Genomic DNA, 16,029 nt, shown 5'->3' with positions numbered 1-16,029 from the left:
GGCCAGCGTGGCTGTGTTGCCATCAGGCTCTGAGGGAGAAGCAGGGACAGGGTTTTGAGCTGTCTTGAAAGTGCTTGACCCCGTCAGGCACTCAGCTCCTACCCAAGGCAGGGTTTTTATCCGCCTGGAAATGCTCTGAAGCTGGGGCCCTGCAGGAACACCCAGAACTCAGCTGCCTCGTGTTCCCTGAAGGCATGCGGCTCCCCCGGGGCTGGAGCTGGGTAGCCTGCCGGCTCTGGGCTCTGCTTACGGGGGTAAACACCATCCCAGCTCCCAGGCATTCCAGCTCCCTGCAGCCTGCCCGGCCGCACCCACCCACAGCAGCTCCAGGAGGGAGCAGCCCCCCAGGAAGGGAAGAGCTTCAGATCCCAAATTCCTCAGTGAGACCCCCCGTCCCCCGCCCCATTCCCAGCACAGCACATTCCTTTCTGCTCCGTGGCAGGCGGGCTCCTCTCCCGGTGGGATGTGTCCCTATAAAGCTGTCCCAGGCAAGGCTTGGCCTACCAGGAGCTGCAGGGGCACATTTCAGAGCCAGGAATGGCCTCACTCCCCGCAGAAATCCAGTGGTATTTGTTCAGCTTAAAGGAAAAGAAAAGATTCGGCCGTGACAGCAGCCAGCCCGAGCTTGCTGGTAGATGATTAACAGCCCGGCCTGCTCTCTGCCTCGACTCCCTGCCTGTGGCAGAGGCCGTGGTCCCCAGGGAAAAGCTCAAAAGCAGCCTAAAAACCCAGCTCCAGCAGCGCTGCGAAGGGATGGTCACCGCAGAGCTCTGAGCCACACACGCTGAAGGCCAGCAGCTGCAGCTCGCAGCGCAGGCCAGCGCTGAGGCGTGTGGGGAAAAGGCACAGACAAGTGTGTGTGCAGCACAGACAAGCAGTCTGAAGTGGGGGAAAACACAAATAAACTCCAGTACGAGCCCAGCATCCGGGCAGAGGGAGGGAATGCTGTGGGAGCAAGTGGGGTTCAGGCAGCTTCAGCCACCTGGGTGCCCAGGGCAGCCTCTTTGTTAGGCCACGCCTGCCTGCTGCCATTTTGGCCCCAAACCCTCAGAATTTAGCCTTAAAATGTGAAAAAATGTGCAAAAAGCAAATCTGCTCCTTGCAGAGTCCTCACTGCAGGTAGCAAATGAAATATGAGAGGGCTGGAGCCCAGCCTGTGCATCTGAGGGGAAAACACTGAGCTGCTTTGGAGGCATCTGCTTCCTTTGGGGAAAGATGGATAAAACCCTGCAAATGTCCCAAAAGCAAAGGGTGGGGAGGGTGACCCCACCGAATCCTATTCCCCCAGACCCTCTGCTAGATGGGGATGTGCTCGGTTTCACAAAAAGATAGCCCATTTTGTGGAGCCTTTGAATATTCAAATTGAAAGTATCGCGCAATCATTGATTGTCAAATCATTGGTTTCTAGAGGTTTTAAATACTTGGCATTAGGAGAGAAAAACTCAAACTTATACCCGTAGGGATAAAACAATAATATTGTCGGGATCCACCTGCCATTGCCACCAGGCAGGCAGGTCCCTTCACCCCCAAATTTCAAGCCCGACTCCTCTTGCCCCCTTGGCCAGCTCGTGGGGCCGGGGCCGGGGCCACCTCTGCTGCTGCACCGGGCCCCTGGCGAGGCGCTGCCCGCTCCGGCTCAGGATGTCCGGTAAGCCCCGCTCTGGCCCCCGCCGGCCCCCCACTCCCCGCTTTGGGGCCGTTTCGGGGTTCGCCGGGGTCACTTCGCGAGCGAGGCGATCCCGCCTGCCAAGGCAGGAGGGAGCGGGGAGGGCGGGGAGGAGGGAGGGAGGAGGCAGGGAAGGATCGGCTGCTGCCCGCCGGGTGCCGGCGCGGCCGGCTCGGGACGGGGCTCCGCGGGCACCGAGCGGGGCTCTGCCGGGTCAGCTGCGCTGCGACCCCCGGGCCGGGGGTGACAGGGGACCCCCGCACCTCTGGGTGCCCTCCTCGCACACTCCGTCCCGGTCACGCTGCTCCTGAACCCCAAGCCTGCTCCCCGACCCCGAGTCCACCCCCGGTCCTTGTCACCCTGCTCCTCCTCACCCCGTGCCTGGCTCCCAGCTCACTCTCAGCACCCTTTCCCTCGATCTCCAGCCCCATCACTCTGCCCCCTGATCCCCAGACCACCCCTGGTGCCCTTCTTCCTGAGCCCCAGCCTCATCACCCTGACCCCCAGAACCACCACTCTGCTCCCTGCCCACCCTGTGCCCACCCTTGCCATCCCACCCTTGACCCTGCTAGAAGGGGCTGCTACCTCAGAGCCCTCCCTGGCTGGAGGGAGGCCTGGTAACCAGGGTGTTCTCCTTCAATTCCACCCTTCCCTCCCCTCATTTTCCCCATCTTCGGTTTGTTGAACAGAAACAAAACACCAAAACATGAGATGGATAATCCCCAGCTGAGCCCAGCTCAGCAAACTGCCCTCAAGGCAGCCCTGTCACCTCTCTGGAGGGACCCGGGTGCCTGTCACAGCTTGTCCTCACCCAGAGCAGCACGGGGGCACTGGGAGGGCTGGCAGAGGTTCCAGCAGAGGAGGACAGTGCCTGCAGTGCAGGATTCCCTGGATGTGTGGGCAGAACCTGCAAACCCAGCGCTGGTTTTGTGCCAGGATGTCCTGGCAGCGTGCGGCTGCCTTGGAGAGGATGTCCCACATCCAGAGGTGGCACTGGAAGGCCGGGTTTAGCTCTGGCACTGCTGCTCTCCTGCCGTGGGTTTATTTTTGGTGCCTCCTTCAGGGCTGTCTGCTGCCTGCTCTGGCATTTTTTTGAGTCTCTAACCAGTCTGGGTGTGTTTCCTTTTCTTGTGTGATTTGGATTAAAACTCCAGCAGAAAGTTAGGGCAGAAACAACTGCCAGAGGATCTGAGCGCTTTACCATGAGTACAACAAGTGGTTTTTCAGAAGACGTAAATTCTTTATCATTTCCTGTCCTAAAAATCCCTCATCAGGCAGGGACTGGTGATTGCTGGTTGGTTTTGGCTGGATTAAACACACCCTAAATGCTTGTTTGAAATAAATAGGGGGTGTACATGAGCAGAATAAAGAGATAATCTGGGCTTTGCAAGAAAGCAGTCATTTTATTTGTGTTTTGTTTAGCTCTCTGAATAACCACCCACATCTTTCCATTGTTTTATTCCTGGGCTTCATCTGCCGGATGAAGCGCTTCCCACATTTATTTACAGGTCCTGAGAGAGGCAAATATGTTAGGAATTTAAATGAATCCAACAGCAGCACCAGATGGAGCTTGGTACTGGGAAAGCTGGAAGGGGGGGAAGAAGGAGATAGAGGAGAATAAAACGCGTGGTTAATAAACGTTATCAACAGCAAGATTTTCATGAGCGTCTGCTTGCCACAAGCTGGAATAGCAGGTGTTAAAGAGGGCTGTGAGTGTGATTGCAAACAGTCACCAGTTATGTTAACTCTAATTGTTCTCCACTTAGAGCATGCCTGAAAACCTGCTGGATTTGCTGTTTGCTCTGAGATTCTCCCTCCTTGTTAAGTGTTTTTTCCATGAATTCTTCCAGGAAAGCCCAAGGTGTACCAAGGTGTGAGGGTAAAGATCACAGTCAAGGAGTTACTGCAGCAGAGGAGAGCACGGCAAGCAGCCACCGGTTCAGCAGTGAGTAAAAATGTTGTGGTGTTTGCTTTGCACCTTCTCCTTTAATGTTTTGTTTGTTTGGGTTTTTTGTGGTTATTTTTGGTTTTTGTTTGTTTTGGTTTTTTTTTGTTTGTTTGTTTTTTTTTTTTTTTTTGCCAAGACTGGGCAAAATCTGTAATTTCTGGGCCAAAACCTGAGTGTGACAGGCTGGTGAGGATGGGGGAAAAGAACATTCAGCCAGACTGGCTGCAGCAGTGACCTAGAGGGGTGAGAATCTGAGGAACACAGTGAGAAAGCAAAGCTGCTGCTCCAGAAAAGTCACTCCCTCCACGCTGGAAAGCTCACCTGGGCAGCCCCATCCCTTCTGGAGGTGGGGCTGGAGCTCTGTGTGCACACACACGTGCACATTCCCTCTCATTCCCTCTTCCAGCCTTTGTAGGATTCCTCCAGCTCCAGCCACTCTGGGGATTTGCATAAAGAGCTTGGCAAATCATTATTTCTTCCTGGTTCGTGACATTACAGCTCTTGAAGGCTTTCAGATTTCAGCTTCTGCACCTTGTTGCAGCTGACTGCACAAAAATCAGCCTGAGAGCCAGGGGCAGAGAGGTCTGGGTGAACAGAATTGTCAGGTTTTGGAAACGCTGGGTCACTCCTCCCCTGCAGCCCCAACAGCAACAGCCTCTTCATCTCAGCCAGGTGTCCCAGGGCTGTGTGGAACCGGTTTTCACTTCCCACCACCCCGTCACACAACCCCTGTGGTGCCCACACAGGAAAAAGTGAAAAGTGGCGGTGAGAGAAGTCACCACGGTGAGAGAAGTCACCTCGGTGACCTGCACAAGGTGTGTCCCGCCCCAAAACCCCCGAGGGTTTGGGCTGGCAGGATGAGCACTGAGAAAAGCTCAACCTGGGGACTTCACCTCTGTCTGCCTTGTCACATCTGCAACAGGGAGAAAAGGCACTCTCAGCCCAGAAGAGCCACTGTTTAAGGAATTAAATGCACGGGATGTGCTGGGAAGTTGTTACCAGGGAATGAGCTGCTCACTCGAGAGCATCTTGAATAATGGAAATGAAGTGGAGCTCTGTATGAATTAAAACTGAGGGGAAAAACCCAGCAGTATTTGTACTTGCAGAGTAAAATCCTGGCCCCATGCAACAAACATCAAAACTCCCATTGCTTTTGGGGTGGATTTCTCTCTTCCAGCAGGGCAGGTTCCTAGAAGTGGTTGATCTGTCTTGCTTCGGATTCCAACATCCCTTAAAAAACAAGGTTGTCCATTGTCTCTCAGAGGATATATTTCCAATTTTGCCCAAACCAGCACATCCATTTTCACAGACCTGTGTTGGAGTGGGGAGCAGTGCCAGAGCTGGTTCTCAAACGACATCAATCCGTTCTGATGGGATCCCTGCGGTGGTCTTTAGTTAATTACTCATTCTCAGTAATATCCATCTTTACGAATTCCTTGGGATTCCCTCCACTGTGGAATTCACGCTCCTGGAAATTAACACAGGCGAGTTTCAGAGGCAGCTCTGTGCAATGGGGAGTGCAGCAAACAGAGCCCCTCAGCACGGTGCCGATCCCAGGGCTTCACACTGGGCTGGTGCTGCGGTTCCCAGCGCTGGCACTGGGAAAACTCCTGTTACACACTTTAATCGAACGTTCTGTCAATGCCAGGGAGGTTTTCCAAACCACATCCATGAGGGAAATAAGGTTTATATAAAGAGCTTACACCGAAATCCAGACTCACCTTGCTCTGTGCCACAATTCCTCTCCTTCCCTTCTCTTCGCTCAGGTTCCTTGGGGCGGCAGCGGCAGTGGCAGCAGCAGCATCCAGTTTGCAGAGCCCGTGTCTCCGCCTCACCCAGGTTGGTACAAAGCCCATCCACACGGCCCTTCCCTCCCCATTCCCAAATTTTCCCACAGCCCCGAGCCTTCCCAGCCCTGGTTTGAGGCCGGCACCACCCGCGGTGCGGCCAATCAGCACCTGGAAGGAGCCCGTGGAATGCAGATGAGGAGCTCAGGAGCACACGGTGCTCTCCTTTCTAGAGGTTGTTCTTCCCACAGCAAGGAACTGGATCCCCTTCGGGAAGGGATGCTCGTCCCTAGGGAGTAGCATCACCTTCCCCAGGCTGTGGGTGCCACTGAGGGTCAGAGTGCCCTGGAGCACTTGGCTGAGTTCTGTTCTCTTCTCCCTCTCCTGGCAGCATCCATAGGAGTGAGAGAAAGACCAGATTTTCAACACCACCAAGGGTTTCCTCCTCCTGCCTTCGAATATCCCAGGAAAAGGGGGAAGGGGTGAAGGGAGTGGCACTTTGGGCTCACAGATCCTTCAATTATCCCCAGCCAAAGCACAGGGGAAAGGTTGGGCAGGTGTGAGTGCACCCATTGCATGGACAAAGAAATTGTTCCGTCGTCGATAGCTGGGAGTCCATTTGCTTATGTTAATAAAGAAACGTGAGACACGCCAGAGCTGACCTGCCAAAGCCTTTCCAGGCTGGAAAGTCTCCATCAGTTTATGTATTTTGGGTGTTTCTCACTCCCCACAGCCAGCTGAACACTGCCACCTTGACCCTGCAGTGTGCACTTCAGACCTGTGCCCTTCATGTGGACAGGGCTTTGCCTTAAACCATGTTTGAACTCAGTGTGAAAAGATAATAATTCTGAAAAGCCAGGTCTGCTGGGAGCTTTCCAGGAACGCACCATTTGGCCAGTAACACTACGTGATTGCAGTTCCACATCATCCCTGGCTTGCTCCATTTGTTCTGCTCAGAAGTTTGTCTCCTGTCTTGCTGTTCGGAGGATAAAAGAGCAAATTATCCTCCTGTTATCCCCTTTTTCCTGCAGGTGTAGCTGCCCCGGGTCTGGAGAGGGAAAGGCACATCTGCCAGGCTGGGAAGCACAAATCACTGCCTGGCACCACCTTCTGGGGCTGCAAACAGTGCACAGAAGGGAGGCCAGAGGGTCAAGTGTCTGAGGGAGTTTCCAGCTGGATCCCTGTCCAAAATGCCTGGGGCCAGAAGTTTCCAGCATTTGAAGAGCTTTATAACCGAGGGGGCTGAATTCCCTGAGTTACTCGCATGCTTTTGAGCATCTCCCTCCTGGTTTCTGCTTTCCTGGAAAATCCACCTTGCCCTTGCAGGACCTATTTTAATGTCTAAACTCACAGGGTTACTGAACATAGGAGAGCACTGAAGCCTGGCCTGGGGCAGCACTGCCCTTTCTGAGACAGACACTGAATAACCTGCTGCTGTCTGTTGTCCCTTCTCTCCCAGAACCTTTTGAAGCAGAACCCATCCCTTCTGTGCCCAGCTGCTGCCCATCCTGGCAGTTTTCCAGCTGCCTCTCCTGCGAGGAAAGCCCTGGATACCTGGAGCAGCTGATAGATTCCTGCCTCCAGTCGGATGAACCCTCAGAGCCAGCGTTCAGTGCCTGCCAGCCATCCTCACACTACACCCCCGACGCCTTCCAGCCAGTCCAGCTCTGCTTCAACCAGGGGCTGGTGAGCTTTGGGCCCCAGGGGAGCAGCCACAGGTGTCCCCAAGGGGAGAGGGAGTCACATCCTGGGGCAGAACAGCAGCAATGTGGGAATCTGGCTGCTTTTAGGAGCCTGGGATGCTCATGGGCTCTGATTGCTTTCCCATGGAGGGCCCCAAATAAACTGGGAGAGGCTGCAGGATGGGGAATGTCCCAAGTTCAAGTAGCAGCCCAGTTCCTGCTAGGGATTGTCCCTACTAACAGAAACTGCCTTTGGGTTTAGACCTCCAAGGGCCAAACTGTCCCGCAGGGCAGCCAGACCCCCCTGAGAAAGGCAACAGCACGGGAATTCTGGCTGCTGGCCACATTTCCCTGAAGTATCCCCTTTTTTTCCCTTTTTCTCTCTCTCAAACTCCAGGCTGCCAGCTCACCCAGCTCAGCTGACCTGCCCAGCCCGTGGAACTACAGCTGCTCTCCCCCTCAGCTGTCTCCCCTCACCCCGCTGACCCCCAGCCCGCCCTCCTCTCTGGACACCAAGCCCTACAGCTGCCCCGTGGAGGAGTGGCCCTGCCACCCCCCCTGCCCCTTCCCCAGCCCTGCCTGCTGCTGCACAGCCTGTGGCTCCCAGAACATGGACAGCAGGGTCCCTCAGTGCTTCCCCTGCCCCAGCACGGACTGCATGGAGCTCCTGCCACCCCTGGCCGTGGCTGAGGACTTCTTCAGGAGGGACAGGAGCTGTGACATCTGCTACAGCTAATGGGGGCTGTGGTTTCACACATCCACTGCATCCAAATCAGATTAAATTGCCCATGAACTATGCAAAGTTGTGCTGCCTAACACAATCCAGTTTATTCTTCACTACTTACACAGTTTCTTACATGATGCTGTCACTACATTAATCCTCCTACGGTCAGGGGTCTTTGGTTGTTGTTGTGGTGGTTTGGTGGGGTTTTTTCCCTGTTTTTTTCATTGTTGCTGTTTTTGAAATAAATCTTAAGCTGCCTTATCAGACCAATGTCATGGAACCAGCTCTTTTTGATACAAATAGATCATTTGGTGCAAATGCTGAAGCCTGGTCATTTTCGTGTGCTAAAGGTCCATGCTTTTCCCTTCTGCTGCTGACCCTGCTCTCATGGAGGTGAGGATGAGATTTTGATCAGCCTATTCAGTGACATGAAAGGTCTCACTCACCCTTTCCAGCAGATAAAAAGTCCATATTTAATCCAGCATCCAGCTTTTCCCAGCTCTGAGGTGGATCTGCAGCTGCTCAGGCTGCCCTGGTGACATTTTCCAGTGGTTCTGGCAGAAAAGGAAAGCTGCTGTTTGCCACACCAGCCCAGGGTTTAGCCCACAGCCCCTCAGAGGTAAAATCCAGTGCCAAACTAGCAGGGTTTTGGCTTTTTTTTAATAAAACATGCTTTAAAAATAGTTTGACACCTTCAAATGATATCTCCCCTTCTCCCCTGATTAATCTCAGCATTGGCCCAAGTGATAAATTCATGAGGTCACAGCAAGCTCATAAAGAGCTGTAACTTTGCAGCAGTTAAAGGTGTGATCACCCCTTCGCAGGGACACCCCACCAAGTGTCATTTTAGTAGTGCTGGCAGCTGCTTCAGCCCCTGAGTGATATTTTGGGGCAGTGGAGGGCTGAACTTCTGCCCCAGAGCTCGCCCAGTGCCAGCTATTCCTGCCTGCTGCCTCAGGAGCGGGCACACCTTGAGCCACATGTCAAAGCCCCTTATCAGCAACATGAAAGAGCCAGGAGAAGATAAGGCTGAGGCAAGAAACTTGAAGCTTCTATAAAAAATGGGGTGGCCACATCCTCCTCAAGGCTGGCCTGAGCTTAGCAGAGCCAAGGAGATGCTCTGAGGGAGCCAAAGGGCACCGTGAAATGGTGAATAAGGGTTGGAGAACACCCTTATTAACACATCTTACAGGAGTAGCCTAAGTGTGCACAGCAGGGAAGGGAAGTGTTGGAGTCTAACAAGATATCTCTGACCTCCAGATGAGGTGGATGTGTAATTCTGATAGGTTATTGGCAGATTGAACAGTTATCAGTGTATTGTGGTGTGGATCCTCCCCAGGACTGCTCTGTGCAAGGGCCGTGGTTGTGCCCATCCCTGATGCCATGGCTGCTGCTTGGGCACAGCCACTGAGCAATGTGAGCACTAAAACCACCCTAAATCTCCCATGCTTATCCTTGGATGATGCCCGGATCCAGGCAAAAAAAAATCTCAGTGGAGGAGACAAGGATATTTCCAACTAAATGTTCCTACACACCAAGATCTCCAGGCTCTATCAGCTTCCATCCCATAAGCAGCACTGTCCCCCATCCCTTGCAGCCTCTTCCTCTTTCCCTGCTGCTCCTTCTCCAGTGGTTTTGCAATCCTCCTATGCCAGACTGGAAACATGTTTGAGATGCTGTCCCCACCTCCCTGTCAACAGCCCCAGGGGACACACTCAGGGCAAGTAAAAGCTTGCTGGCTGTTGACACAAAGCCTTGTTGACACAAGAAAGGGAAAAAAACACAACAGAGGAGCCATTCAAAGGTTGATAGTGCATTTTCTAGCTGTGAGAAATGTATTATTTCCCTCCTTCATCCCTCCCAAAAATAAAAGAGGAGTTAAAGGAAATACCTAAAACAGAGCTGGCACAGCCCTGCTGAAAGGCTGGCATTTCATCAGTCCCTGCCAGGTGAAGCCCTGATGGCCTTTATAAACACAAACCTGAGGATCATCTCCTGCTCACAAAGCCATGAATAGCTCCAGAAGTCACCCACAGTTACAGAGAAAAGAGAAGGTTCTTATTTTCAGCTTTTCTACCCGAGAATTTGATCTAAATTATCTAAAAGTTTCACTTGCCAACCGACTGGCAGCTTTTTTACAGTGCCACTTCAGAATGTTTGTTTGGTGATAACGAGCCTTTGTTATGAGCAACTTATCCAAAGCCACAGGTAGGAAGAGATAAACTGTGCAAATAAAGGGATATCACACGCTGCCAGCAATGCTGAGCTTAGAGAAGTTACATTTCCCCTGAAACAGCAATAAAAAATTGAGGGGTGAACTATGAACTGCTTAAATCAGTGAAACTCACCCCAGTAGAGAAGACACTCAGGACAGGTTTGAGACTTAAACTGATTTTCTTCACAGCTAGGCCAGGAATGAGGAATGGGAAAGGTGTTTTACACACAGGGGGAAGCAGCAGCCTCCAACAGTCTGGTGGCTCCAGTCCAAAGCCAACAGGAGCAGCTTGTGGATTGTGGCTGCTTTCAGAGCAGGCCTCTGGTGGCTGAGCTCTGGGAAGCTGAGCACAGAGAGAAGGAATCCTGGGGCTGTCATGGGTTCTTCCCACTCAAACCTCATCCATCAGCTCCCAGCAGCACCAGCTGCCAGGGTGATGCTTTAATGGAGCCACATTCCTCCCAAAAGGATGTTTTCCCAGATATTCTGGAGATGGTGATGATTGCAGACTCCCAGTGACACTGCTTTGTATGAAACACCCAACAGATGACACAATAAAGAGAAAAGCCACTCTGAGAGAGAAAGCTCCTGTATTTTTTTCACTTGCTGCCAAAGGACTTCAGTCACCTCAGAGACATTTCTAGATGGCAAAAGCTTTTTACATTTTCCCTGCTGCACCACGTGCTGCTCACAGTTTGATAGTTCTGCTGCTGGCAGGTTCCAGAAATTGATATTTTATCCATCATTTTGTCTTGCCACACAGTTCTAATTCCCCGATACAGTTATCTCTCCATTCAGGCCTTGCTATAACACCCTTCCAAGTGAGACAGCACAGGCTTTTGCTGGCCTGTGCTCAGATACATGAAAATTTATGCAAACACATGCAAATACACGTCTGCTTCTCTGTCAGTGGTGTTGGCAGGATTGTAGACACGGTGTAGTGAGAGGCAATGGCCCAACAGCAGAGAGAGGAGGGCTGGAAAACTGAGACCTCTGCATTTCTTAAGAGCTTTTGTTCATGTCAGTTGTTTAAACACCCCAGGCCTTCGAGTGCCTCAGGAAATCCCACACCACTGAGGCAGCTGGTGAGTGCTCAAAGAAGTGGCTGCAGTGATTTAAGAGCTCTCCCTTCATCTCTCTGCTCATCCTGCTAGAGAACAGCAAAACACAGCTCAGAGTGAGCCCTGAGTGTGGGACAGCCTCTCAAAACACGGCCTCGCCTCCCTTCAGACACCGACCTTCAGTCCCCTGCCCTGGCAGAGACACTGATTGCACAGCAATTCACAAATCATTTCACAGAAACGCTAGAAAGAATCTGTTAAACCCCCCTCAGATGGGAATGGGAGTAGGGGAGCCCTCACTCCTTGCACCCTGACCCCGCTGTGCACAGACCCACAGAGGTTTTCTGCCCTAAAAGCTGTTGGAGACCCAGAGGAATTCTGTGTCCCACACAGGTGAGGGTTCAGCTCCCCACCTGAGGGGCTTCCAGAGCTGTTCTGTGCCACCAGAGCTGGAGACTCGGGTTGGATTGGAAGTCTCCCTTCACTGGGAAGCCCTCAGGAGCCACACAAACCTGCCCCATGTCCTTGTTCTTACAGCACCTGTTTCTTTTCTTGGGCTGGGGTGACAGCCTGGCCATGGAGAGCTGCTCCAGGGCCCTCCCAGAGTGCTGAGAACAGGGAGTTCCAGCTTGCAGGACCCTCCCGTGGGGCTCTTGGGTTTGGATGGCCATTCCCTCAGGTGAAATCCAGCCAGGGATGCCTCCTCAGGCTGACTGGAGCTCTCCATCCAGGCTTTCCCCTCCCCTCAGGATCCTGCATTCCCAGGGGAGCAGGATCAGTGCTAACTGCACATCCCAGAGGCTTCAGCATTTCCAGCAGCCCCTCTGTACAGGGCCCAGCCAGAGGCACAGGTTGGGGGTGTCTCAGAGCAGCATTTCTCAACCTTTTATAGCCAAACTGCCACCTTGTGCTCTGTCACCTCCAAGGGTTTCAGCTGCTACCAAATCAGAGCTTGGCTGTGCTTTGAACTTATTTGGAATATTCACTTATTTATGTAGCAGCCATTTGCTCTGCTTGCCTCCTTGCTTGCAAGCAATTAGCATTCTTTGTTAACAAAATTGAGTTTTCAGCCATTTGGAAGCTGCTCATGGCCCACAGGTTGAGAAACACTCTCATCCCACCCTGGTTTAAGCCTGGAGGAGGAGGGATGTGCTGGAGAACCACCCTCACAGTTTTTATAGGAGGCAGAAGCTGGAGTTGGAGGCATTCCATAAATTGCAGTTCATTCAGGATCTGGCATTTCTGCGGCAGGAGATGAATGCAGGTGTGACTTTCCCTCTCTTCAGCAAATGCCTGACCTGCCAAAAAATGTCGAATTTCAGGAATTACCATCTGAGCCACCCAAAACACTCACACACACAATTATTTACATGTACATGTACAACTAAATAAGCATCCACATATATCAGGAATATTTTTATACCTGCAAGCATGAAACCCACGCACCCCTGGGTGTGCAGGTGCGTTAGGGGAGAGCAGCAGGGTGGATCCCATACCTGATCCCCAGCTTTTCCAGGAGGGGCCATGTGGATTGGCTGGTCGTTGTCCAAATTCCGGATGCTCGGGTCCGCCCCGTGGTCCAGGAGCAGCTGGATGATTTCCTTCTGGTTCTTGTCACCAGGCAAAGCAGCTGCCATGTGCAGGGCTGTGTTGCCATGGGCCTAAAGCAGGGGGAGGAGAAGGTACAGGAGTAAAAAGCCCAGATAAACTCCCTCATGAGCTGTGCTGTCTCCTCAGAATCATCCTAGAAATGGAGACGTGAAATGAGAGAAGAATCCTCATGGGATTTGTCCTCAGGAGGTGAGGGAGGATCTCTGCTCTGTTTCTCCCACACAGGAGGTTTGTGGGTCTAGATTTTTTTCTTTGTTAGAGCTCCACAAATTGGGGCCTTTGATGTTTTGGGTGTAGGTGATGAATAGCCCTGGAAGCAGGAACATTCCCTGGTTGCAGGAACCCCTAAATCATACCCTCATGTATGATTGCTCTGAAATCCCCCCCTAAAACTGCTCTGAAATCACCCCCTAAATCACACCCTCATGGAAACAGAGACCTGGGGAGTTACTGGAAAAAGAGAAGGATGTAAGAGGCATGAAAACATTCCACTGGGAAACATTAAATCGGATTATAGACACAAACTCTTGCCCACCACACAAAGCTCCACCCCACCAGCCCCATTTGTGCTCCACACATCCCCACTGCCCCCTTTTCCAACACTTCCAAGTGCCAGGAAGTTGCAAATTCCTGAGGTCAAGCATGGATTGGCTCCAGTGACAGGATCGGCACGGGAAGGACAGAGCTGGCTGTGAAGCCAGGCATGGATGGAGGGTGCTGCAATTGGGTGCAGAGAAGCTCTGGTGCCACCAGACCGTGTAGAAATCTGTGCCCTGTCTGGTCAGGTATGACTGGTAACGGCTGTAAATGACAAAAACTTGATAAACAAACGCACAAGGCGAGGTATTTTTAGGCTGCAAGAGTCTCATTGAGGCAGCTGCTTGTTTTTTTCTCTCAGAAACAATCATGGGTTTGTCATGACATTGGAATGGTTGGACACAAATTGCAGCCTGTATTAATATTCCAGTTGTTAAAATGACTCCACGTGAATTTCAGGTCCTGTTAACCACTGAGACATCAGGGAGAACTAAAGCAGGAAATAAAATAGCAGAATTTCAACAGCTTTTCTCAGACAAGGCATGTTTTACAAGCCCTAAACAAGCAGATCCTTGTCAATTTTATTATCCCAGGAAGCTGAGGGATGGTTACAAGCTCTTTACAGGATTTCTTGTTAAAATGGAAAGATCTGCACTTGAGAGCTTCCAAATTCAGGCATGGGCTAAGAAAATGAGGCAATCTGACAAGGCCTGACCTTGAAGCCTCTGGCTGACTTTAGCAGGACTTATTTGAGATAATGTGGGCTCCAGGAATCCTCCAGGTGAAGCCTCCAAGGCTCCAATGCTTTTCTCGTTGTGAAAACCCCATGGAAACAGATATGGAGTGAGACAAGCACAAACAGTGGGCGAGCCAGGGAAACCTAAACAGGGCTGTTTCCTTGTCTTCTTCATGCTTGGAAGAGCTAAAAGAGCCAGGCTGGGCATCAGACAGCCCCACCATCATATTTCTCCCTGTCCCAGACAGCTCAGCAACAAGACTGAAGACTCCAAGTGATCCTATCACAGGAGGAAGCTCTCCCAGGATTGTGATCAAGAGACAACAGAGACTCCTCTGGACAGGCTCTCACCTGCCTGAAGGGTCTTTAAAGATACAGAAAGAATGCAGTGAAAAGCCCTTCACTGTACAGAAAAGCACAAGCTCAGTGCCATTACCCACACACACAACCCAAAATATGTTTTCTCCAGTCCAACAGAATTCTGGAGGGGTAAAAACAGTGAAGCTGCCCTTTGTCTGCCTCAGTGAGCCACGGAGCTGACAGAGAAATTCAGTTCCTTCCTGAGGGACACAAACTCTGGGGAGCACAAGCAAGGTTGAGAGACTGCAGCTGCTGAAATGAAAACCAGGGACCCCCAGCCTTGTCCCCATCCTCAAAGGTGAAGGACAGAGGGAGGGAAGCACCCAGAATCACCCCCTTAGCCCTGCTGAGACACGGCAGCCTGTCCAGAGCCAAAGCTCTGGCCGGTGGGACAGTGATGTGTCAGCTGAGGCTCCCAGGAATGCCAGGATTTTTGTTTGGGAGGAAGGGTGAAGCTGATGCCTGTGTGAGATAGCAGCACTGCTCGGGATCTGCTCCAAGGTGAGGTGTGGGCCAGCACTGGGGAGGTGTCCAGCTTGCTTTACCCAACCCAGGGGTGGCTATGCCAGAAGACATGCAAACAACATTTAGGGCAGAAAGAACCCCCATAGCCCTTGACAGAAACAGGAACTTTGTCCTTCCTGTGATGGCACATTTGACCGGAGACATGAATCGATACCTGGCTGCCCTTCAGTGCCACCTCTCAGTGTTCTACTGCTGTCAAACCTTGCATCACTGCAGGGCTGTTTTCTCAATCCTCAGCCCAGTGTTCTAAAGTTCATGTTCCTCCTCAAGCAACCACTTCCCACATCCTTCCCTGGTTATTTCACTATCATTCTGTCAGCTCCTGCTGAGAGAGGGCCTTGCTTTTCATGACAGAGTCCAAGCCAGGTGCTACTTTCCTGGTGTCTTTGTACTGGAAAACGCAGTTTGGGGTTGAAAAGCAGTTCAGATTCACAACTGTTGCTCTTTCCCTCTGTTAAAATCCCCTTGTTGTTGACAAAAATTACCTTGTTGTTGACAAAATCCTTGGACTTGAAAGCGTTCAGCTCCAAGAAGTACCTGAGCAGGGAGACGTTCCCATCCTGGACTGTGTAATGAAGAACTGTCTTGTTGCTCTTTACATCCTATTTAAAAACAGAGAAAAAAATATAAAAAACCTGAGCCTAGTAAGAAATGTTCTACAGGACAACCTGGAGATATCCCATAAACCCATCAGAGGAAACCCAGGCCAGCTCTGCAGTTGGTGGGGAGCATCTCTTTCCCTCCAGTGACCCTGTGAGTGTCCAGTGTCTGCTTCAGGAGCTCCAAAAGGCAGTACCTAACTCTGCCAGCAGTCCCCGGGGAAGGGGAACAGGCCTGGCCCCTGTGCCAGCAGCTCATTCCTTCTCCAGTTCTATGTTTTGAGCATCGAATGGGGGAGAATTCCCGGAGAAACCCGGGGATAACCGAGCTGATCCTCACCCGGCTGTAGATGGAGGCTCCGGTCTGCACCAGGAGGTGGATGCAGGATTCCAGCTCCCTGCTCTGGTGCTGGAGCTCCCTGTGCTGCTCCTCTGTCAGTGCCTGGCTGCCCTGATCCCTCAGCAGGGTGTTGTGGGCCAGGACAGCGCAGTGGAGAGGGGTATGGCCTGGAAAAAGATATGGATGGAGGTGAGGACAGTGCCAGGAAAACACTGATGTGCAGAAAGGAGGCAGGGCT

At 52.0% G+C, this 16,029-nt stretch overlaps 2 protein-coding genes across 3 annotated transcripts in view; one reads left to right on the top strand and one right to left on the bottom strand.

Moving 5' to 3' along the window:
* Positions 1-1,607: 1,607 nt before the first annotated feature.
* On the top strand, positions 1,608-8,077 carry POU2AF3 (POU class 2 homeobox associating factor 3). Of its 2 annotated transcripts, none has more exons than XM_068994763.1 (5): positions 1,608-1,648; positions 3,517-3,611; positions 5,381-5,453; positions 6,861-7,087; positions 7,481-8,077. In XM_068994763.1, the coding sequence occupies exons 1-5, from the start codon at positions 1,642-1,644 to the stop codon at positions 7,817-7,819; spliced, it is 741 nt and encodes a 246-aa protein (XP_068850864.1). In that variant the 5' UTR covers positions 1,608-1,641; the 3' UTR covers positions 7,820-8,077. The 2 variants fall into 2 exon arrangements, with proteins under 2 accessions (XP_068850864.1, XP_068850863.1); XM_068994762.1 differs by lacking the exon at positions 1,608-1,648 and adding an exon at positions 3,110-3,360.
* A 4,232-nt stretch (positions 8,078-12,309) lies between these two features.
* The window catches only part of POU2AF1 (POU class 2 homeobox associating factor 1), a 51,651-nt gene continuing 47,931 nt past the window's right edge, over positions 12,310-16,029 (bottom strand). The window contains exons 9-12 of the mRNA XM_068994856.1: positions 15,792-15,958; positions 15,338-15,454; positions 12,580-12,744; positions 12,310-12,381 (exon numbers count right to left, since the gene is read on the bottom strand). Coding sequence (XP_068850957.1) covers positions 12,310-12,381; positions 12,580-12,744; positions 15,338-15,454; positions 15,792-15,958 — 521 coding nt within the window. The remainder of the gene's footprint in view (positions 12,382-12,579; positions 12,745-15,337; positions 15,455-15,791; positions 15,959-16,029) is intronic.

The sequence above is a fragment of the Aphelocoma coerulescens genome, chromosome 24, assembly GCF_041296385.1.
Source record: "Aphelocoma coerulescens isolate FSJ_1873_10779 chromosome 24, UR_Acoe_1.0, whole genome shotgun sequence".
NCBI lineage: Eukaryota > Metazoa > Chordata > Aves > Passeriformes > Corvidae > Aphelocoma > Aphelocoma coerulescens.
This window is presented reverse-complemented; position numbering and strand designations above follow the sequence as displayed.

Bases quoted from the DNA above. Each gene is read 5' to 3' on its own strand.
- POU2AF3 (XM_068994762.1), top strand. From the start codon at position 3,327: ATGAGCGTCTGCTTGCCACAAGCTGGAATAGCAG. The intron at 3,612-5,380 runs GTGAGTAAAAAT...CTCTTCGCTCAG, and splicing joins AAGCAGCCACCGGTTCAGCA to GTTCCTTGGGGCGGCAGCGG. The intron at 7,088-7,480 runs GTGAGCTTTGGG...CTCAAACTCCAG, and splicing joins TCTGCTTCAACCAGGGGCTG to GCTGCCAGCTCACCCAGCTC.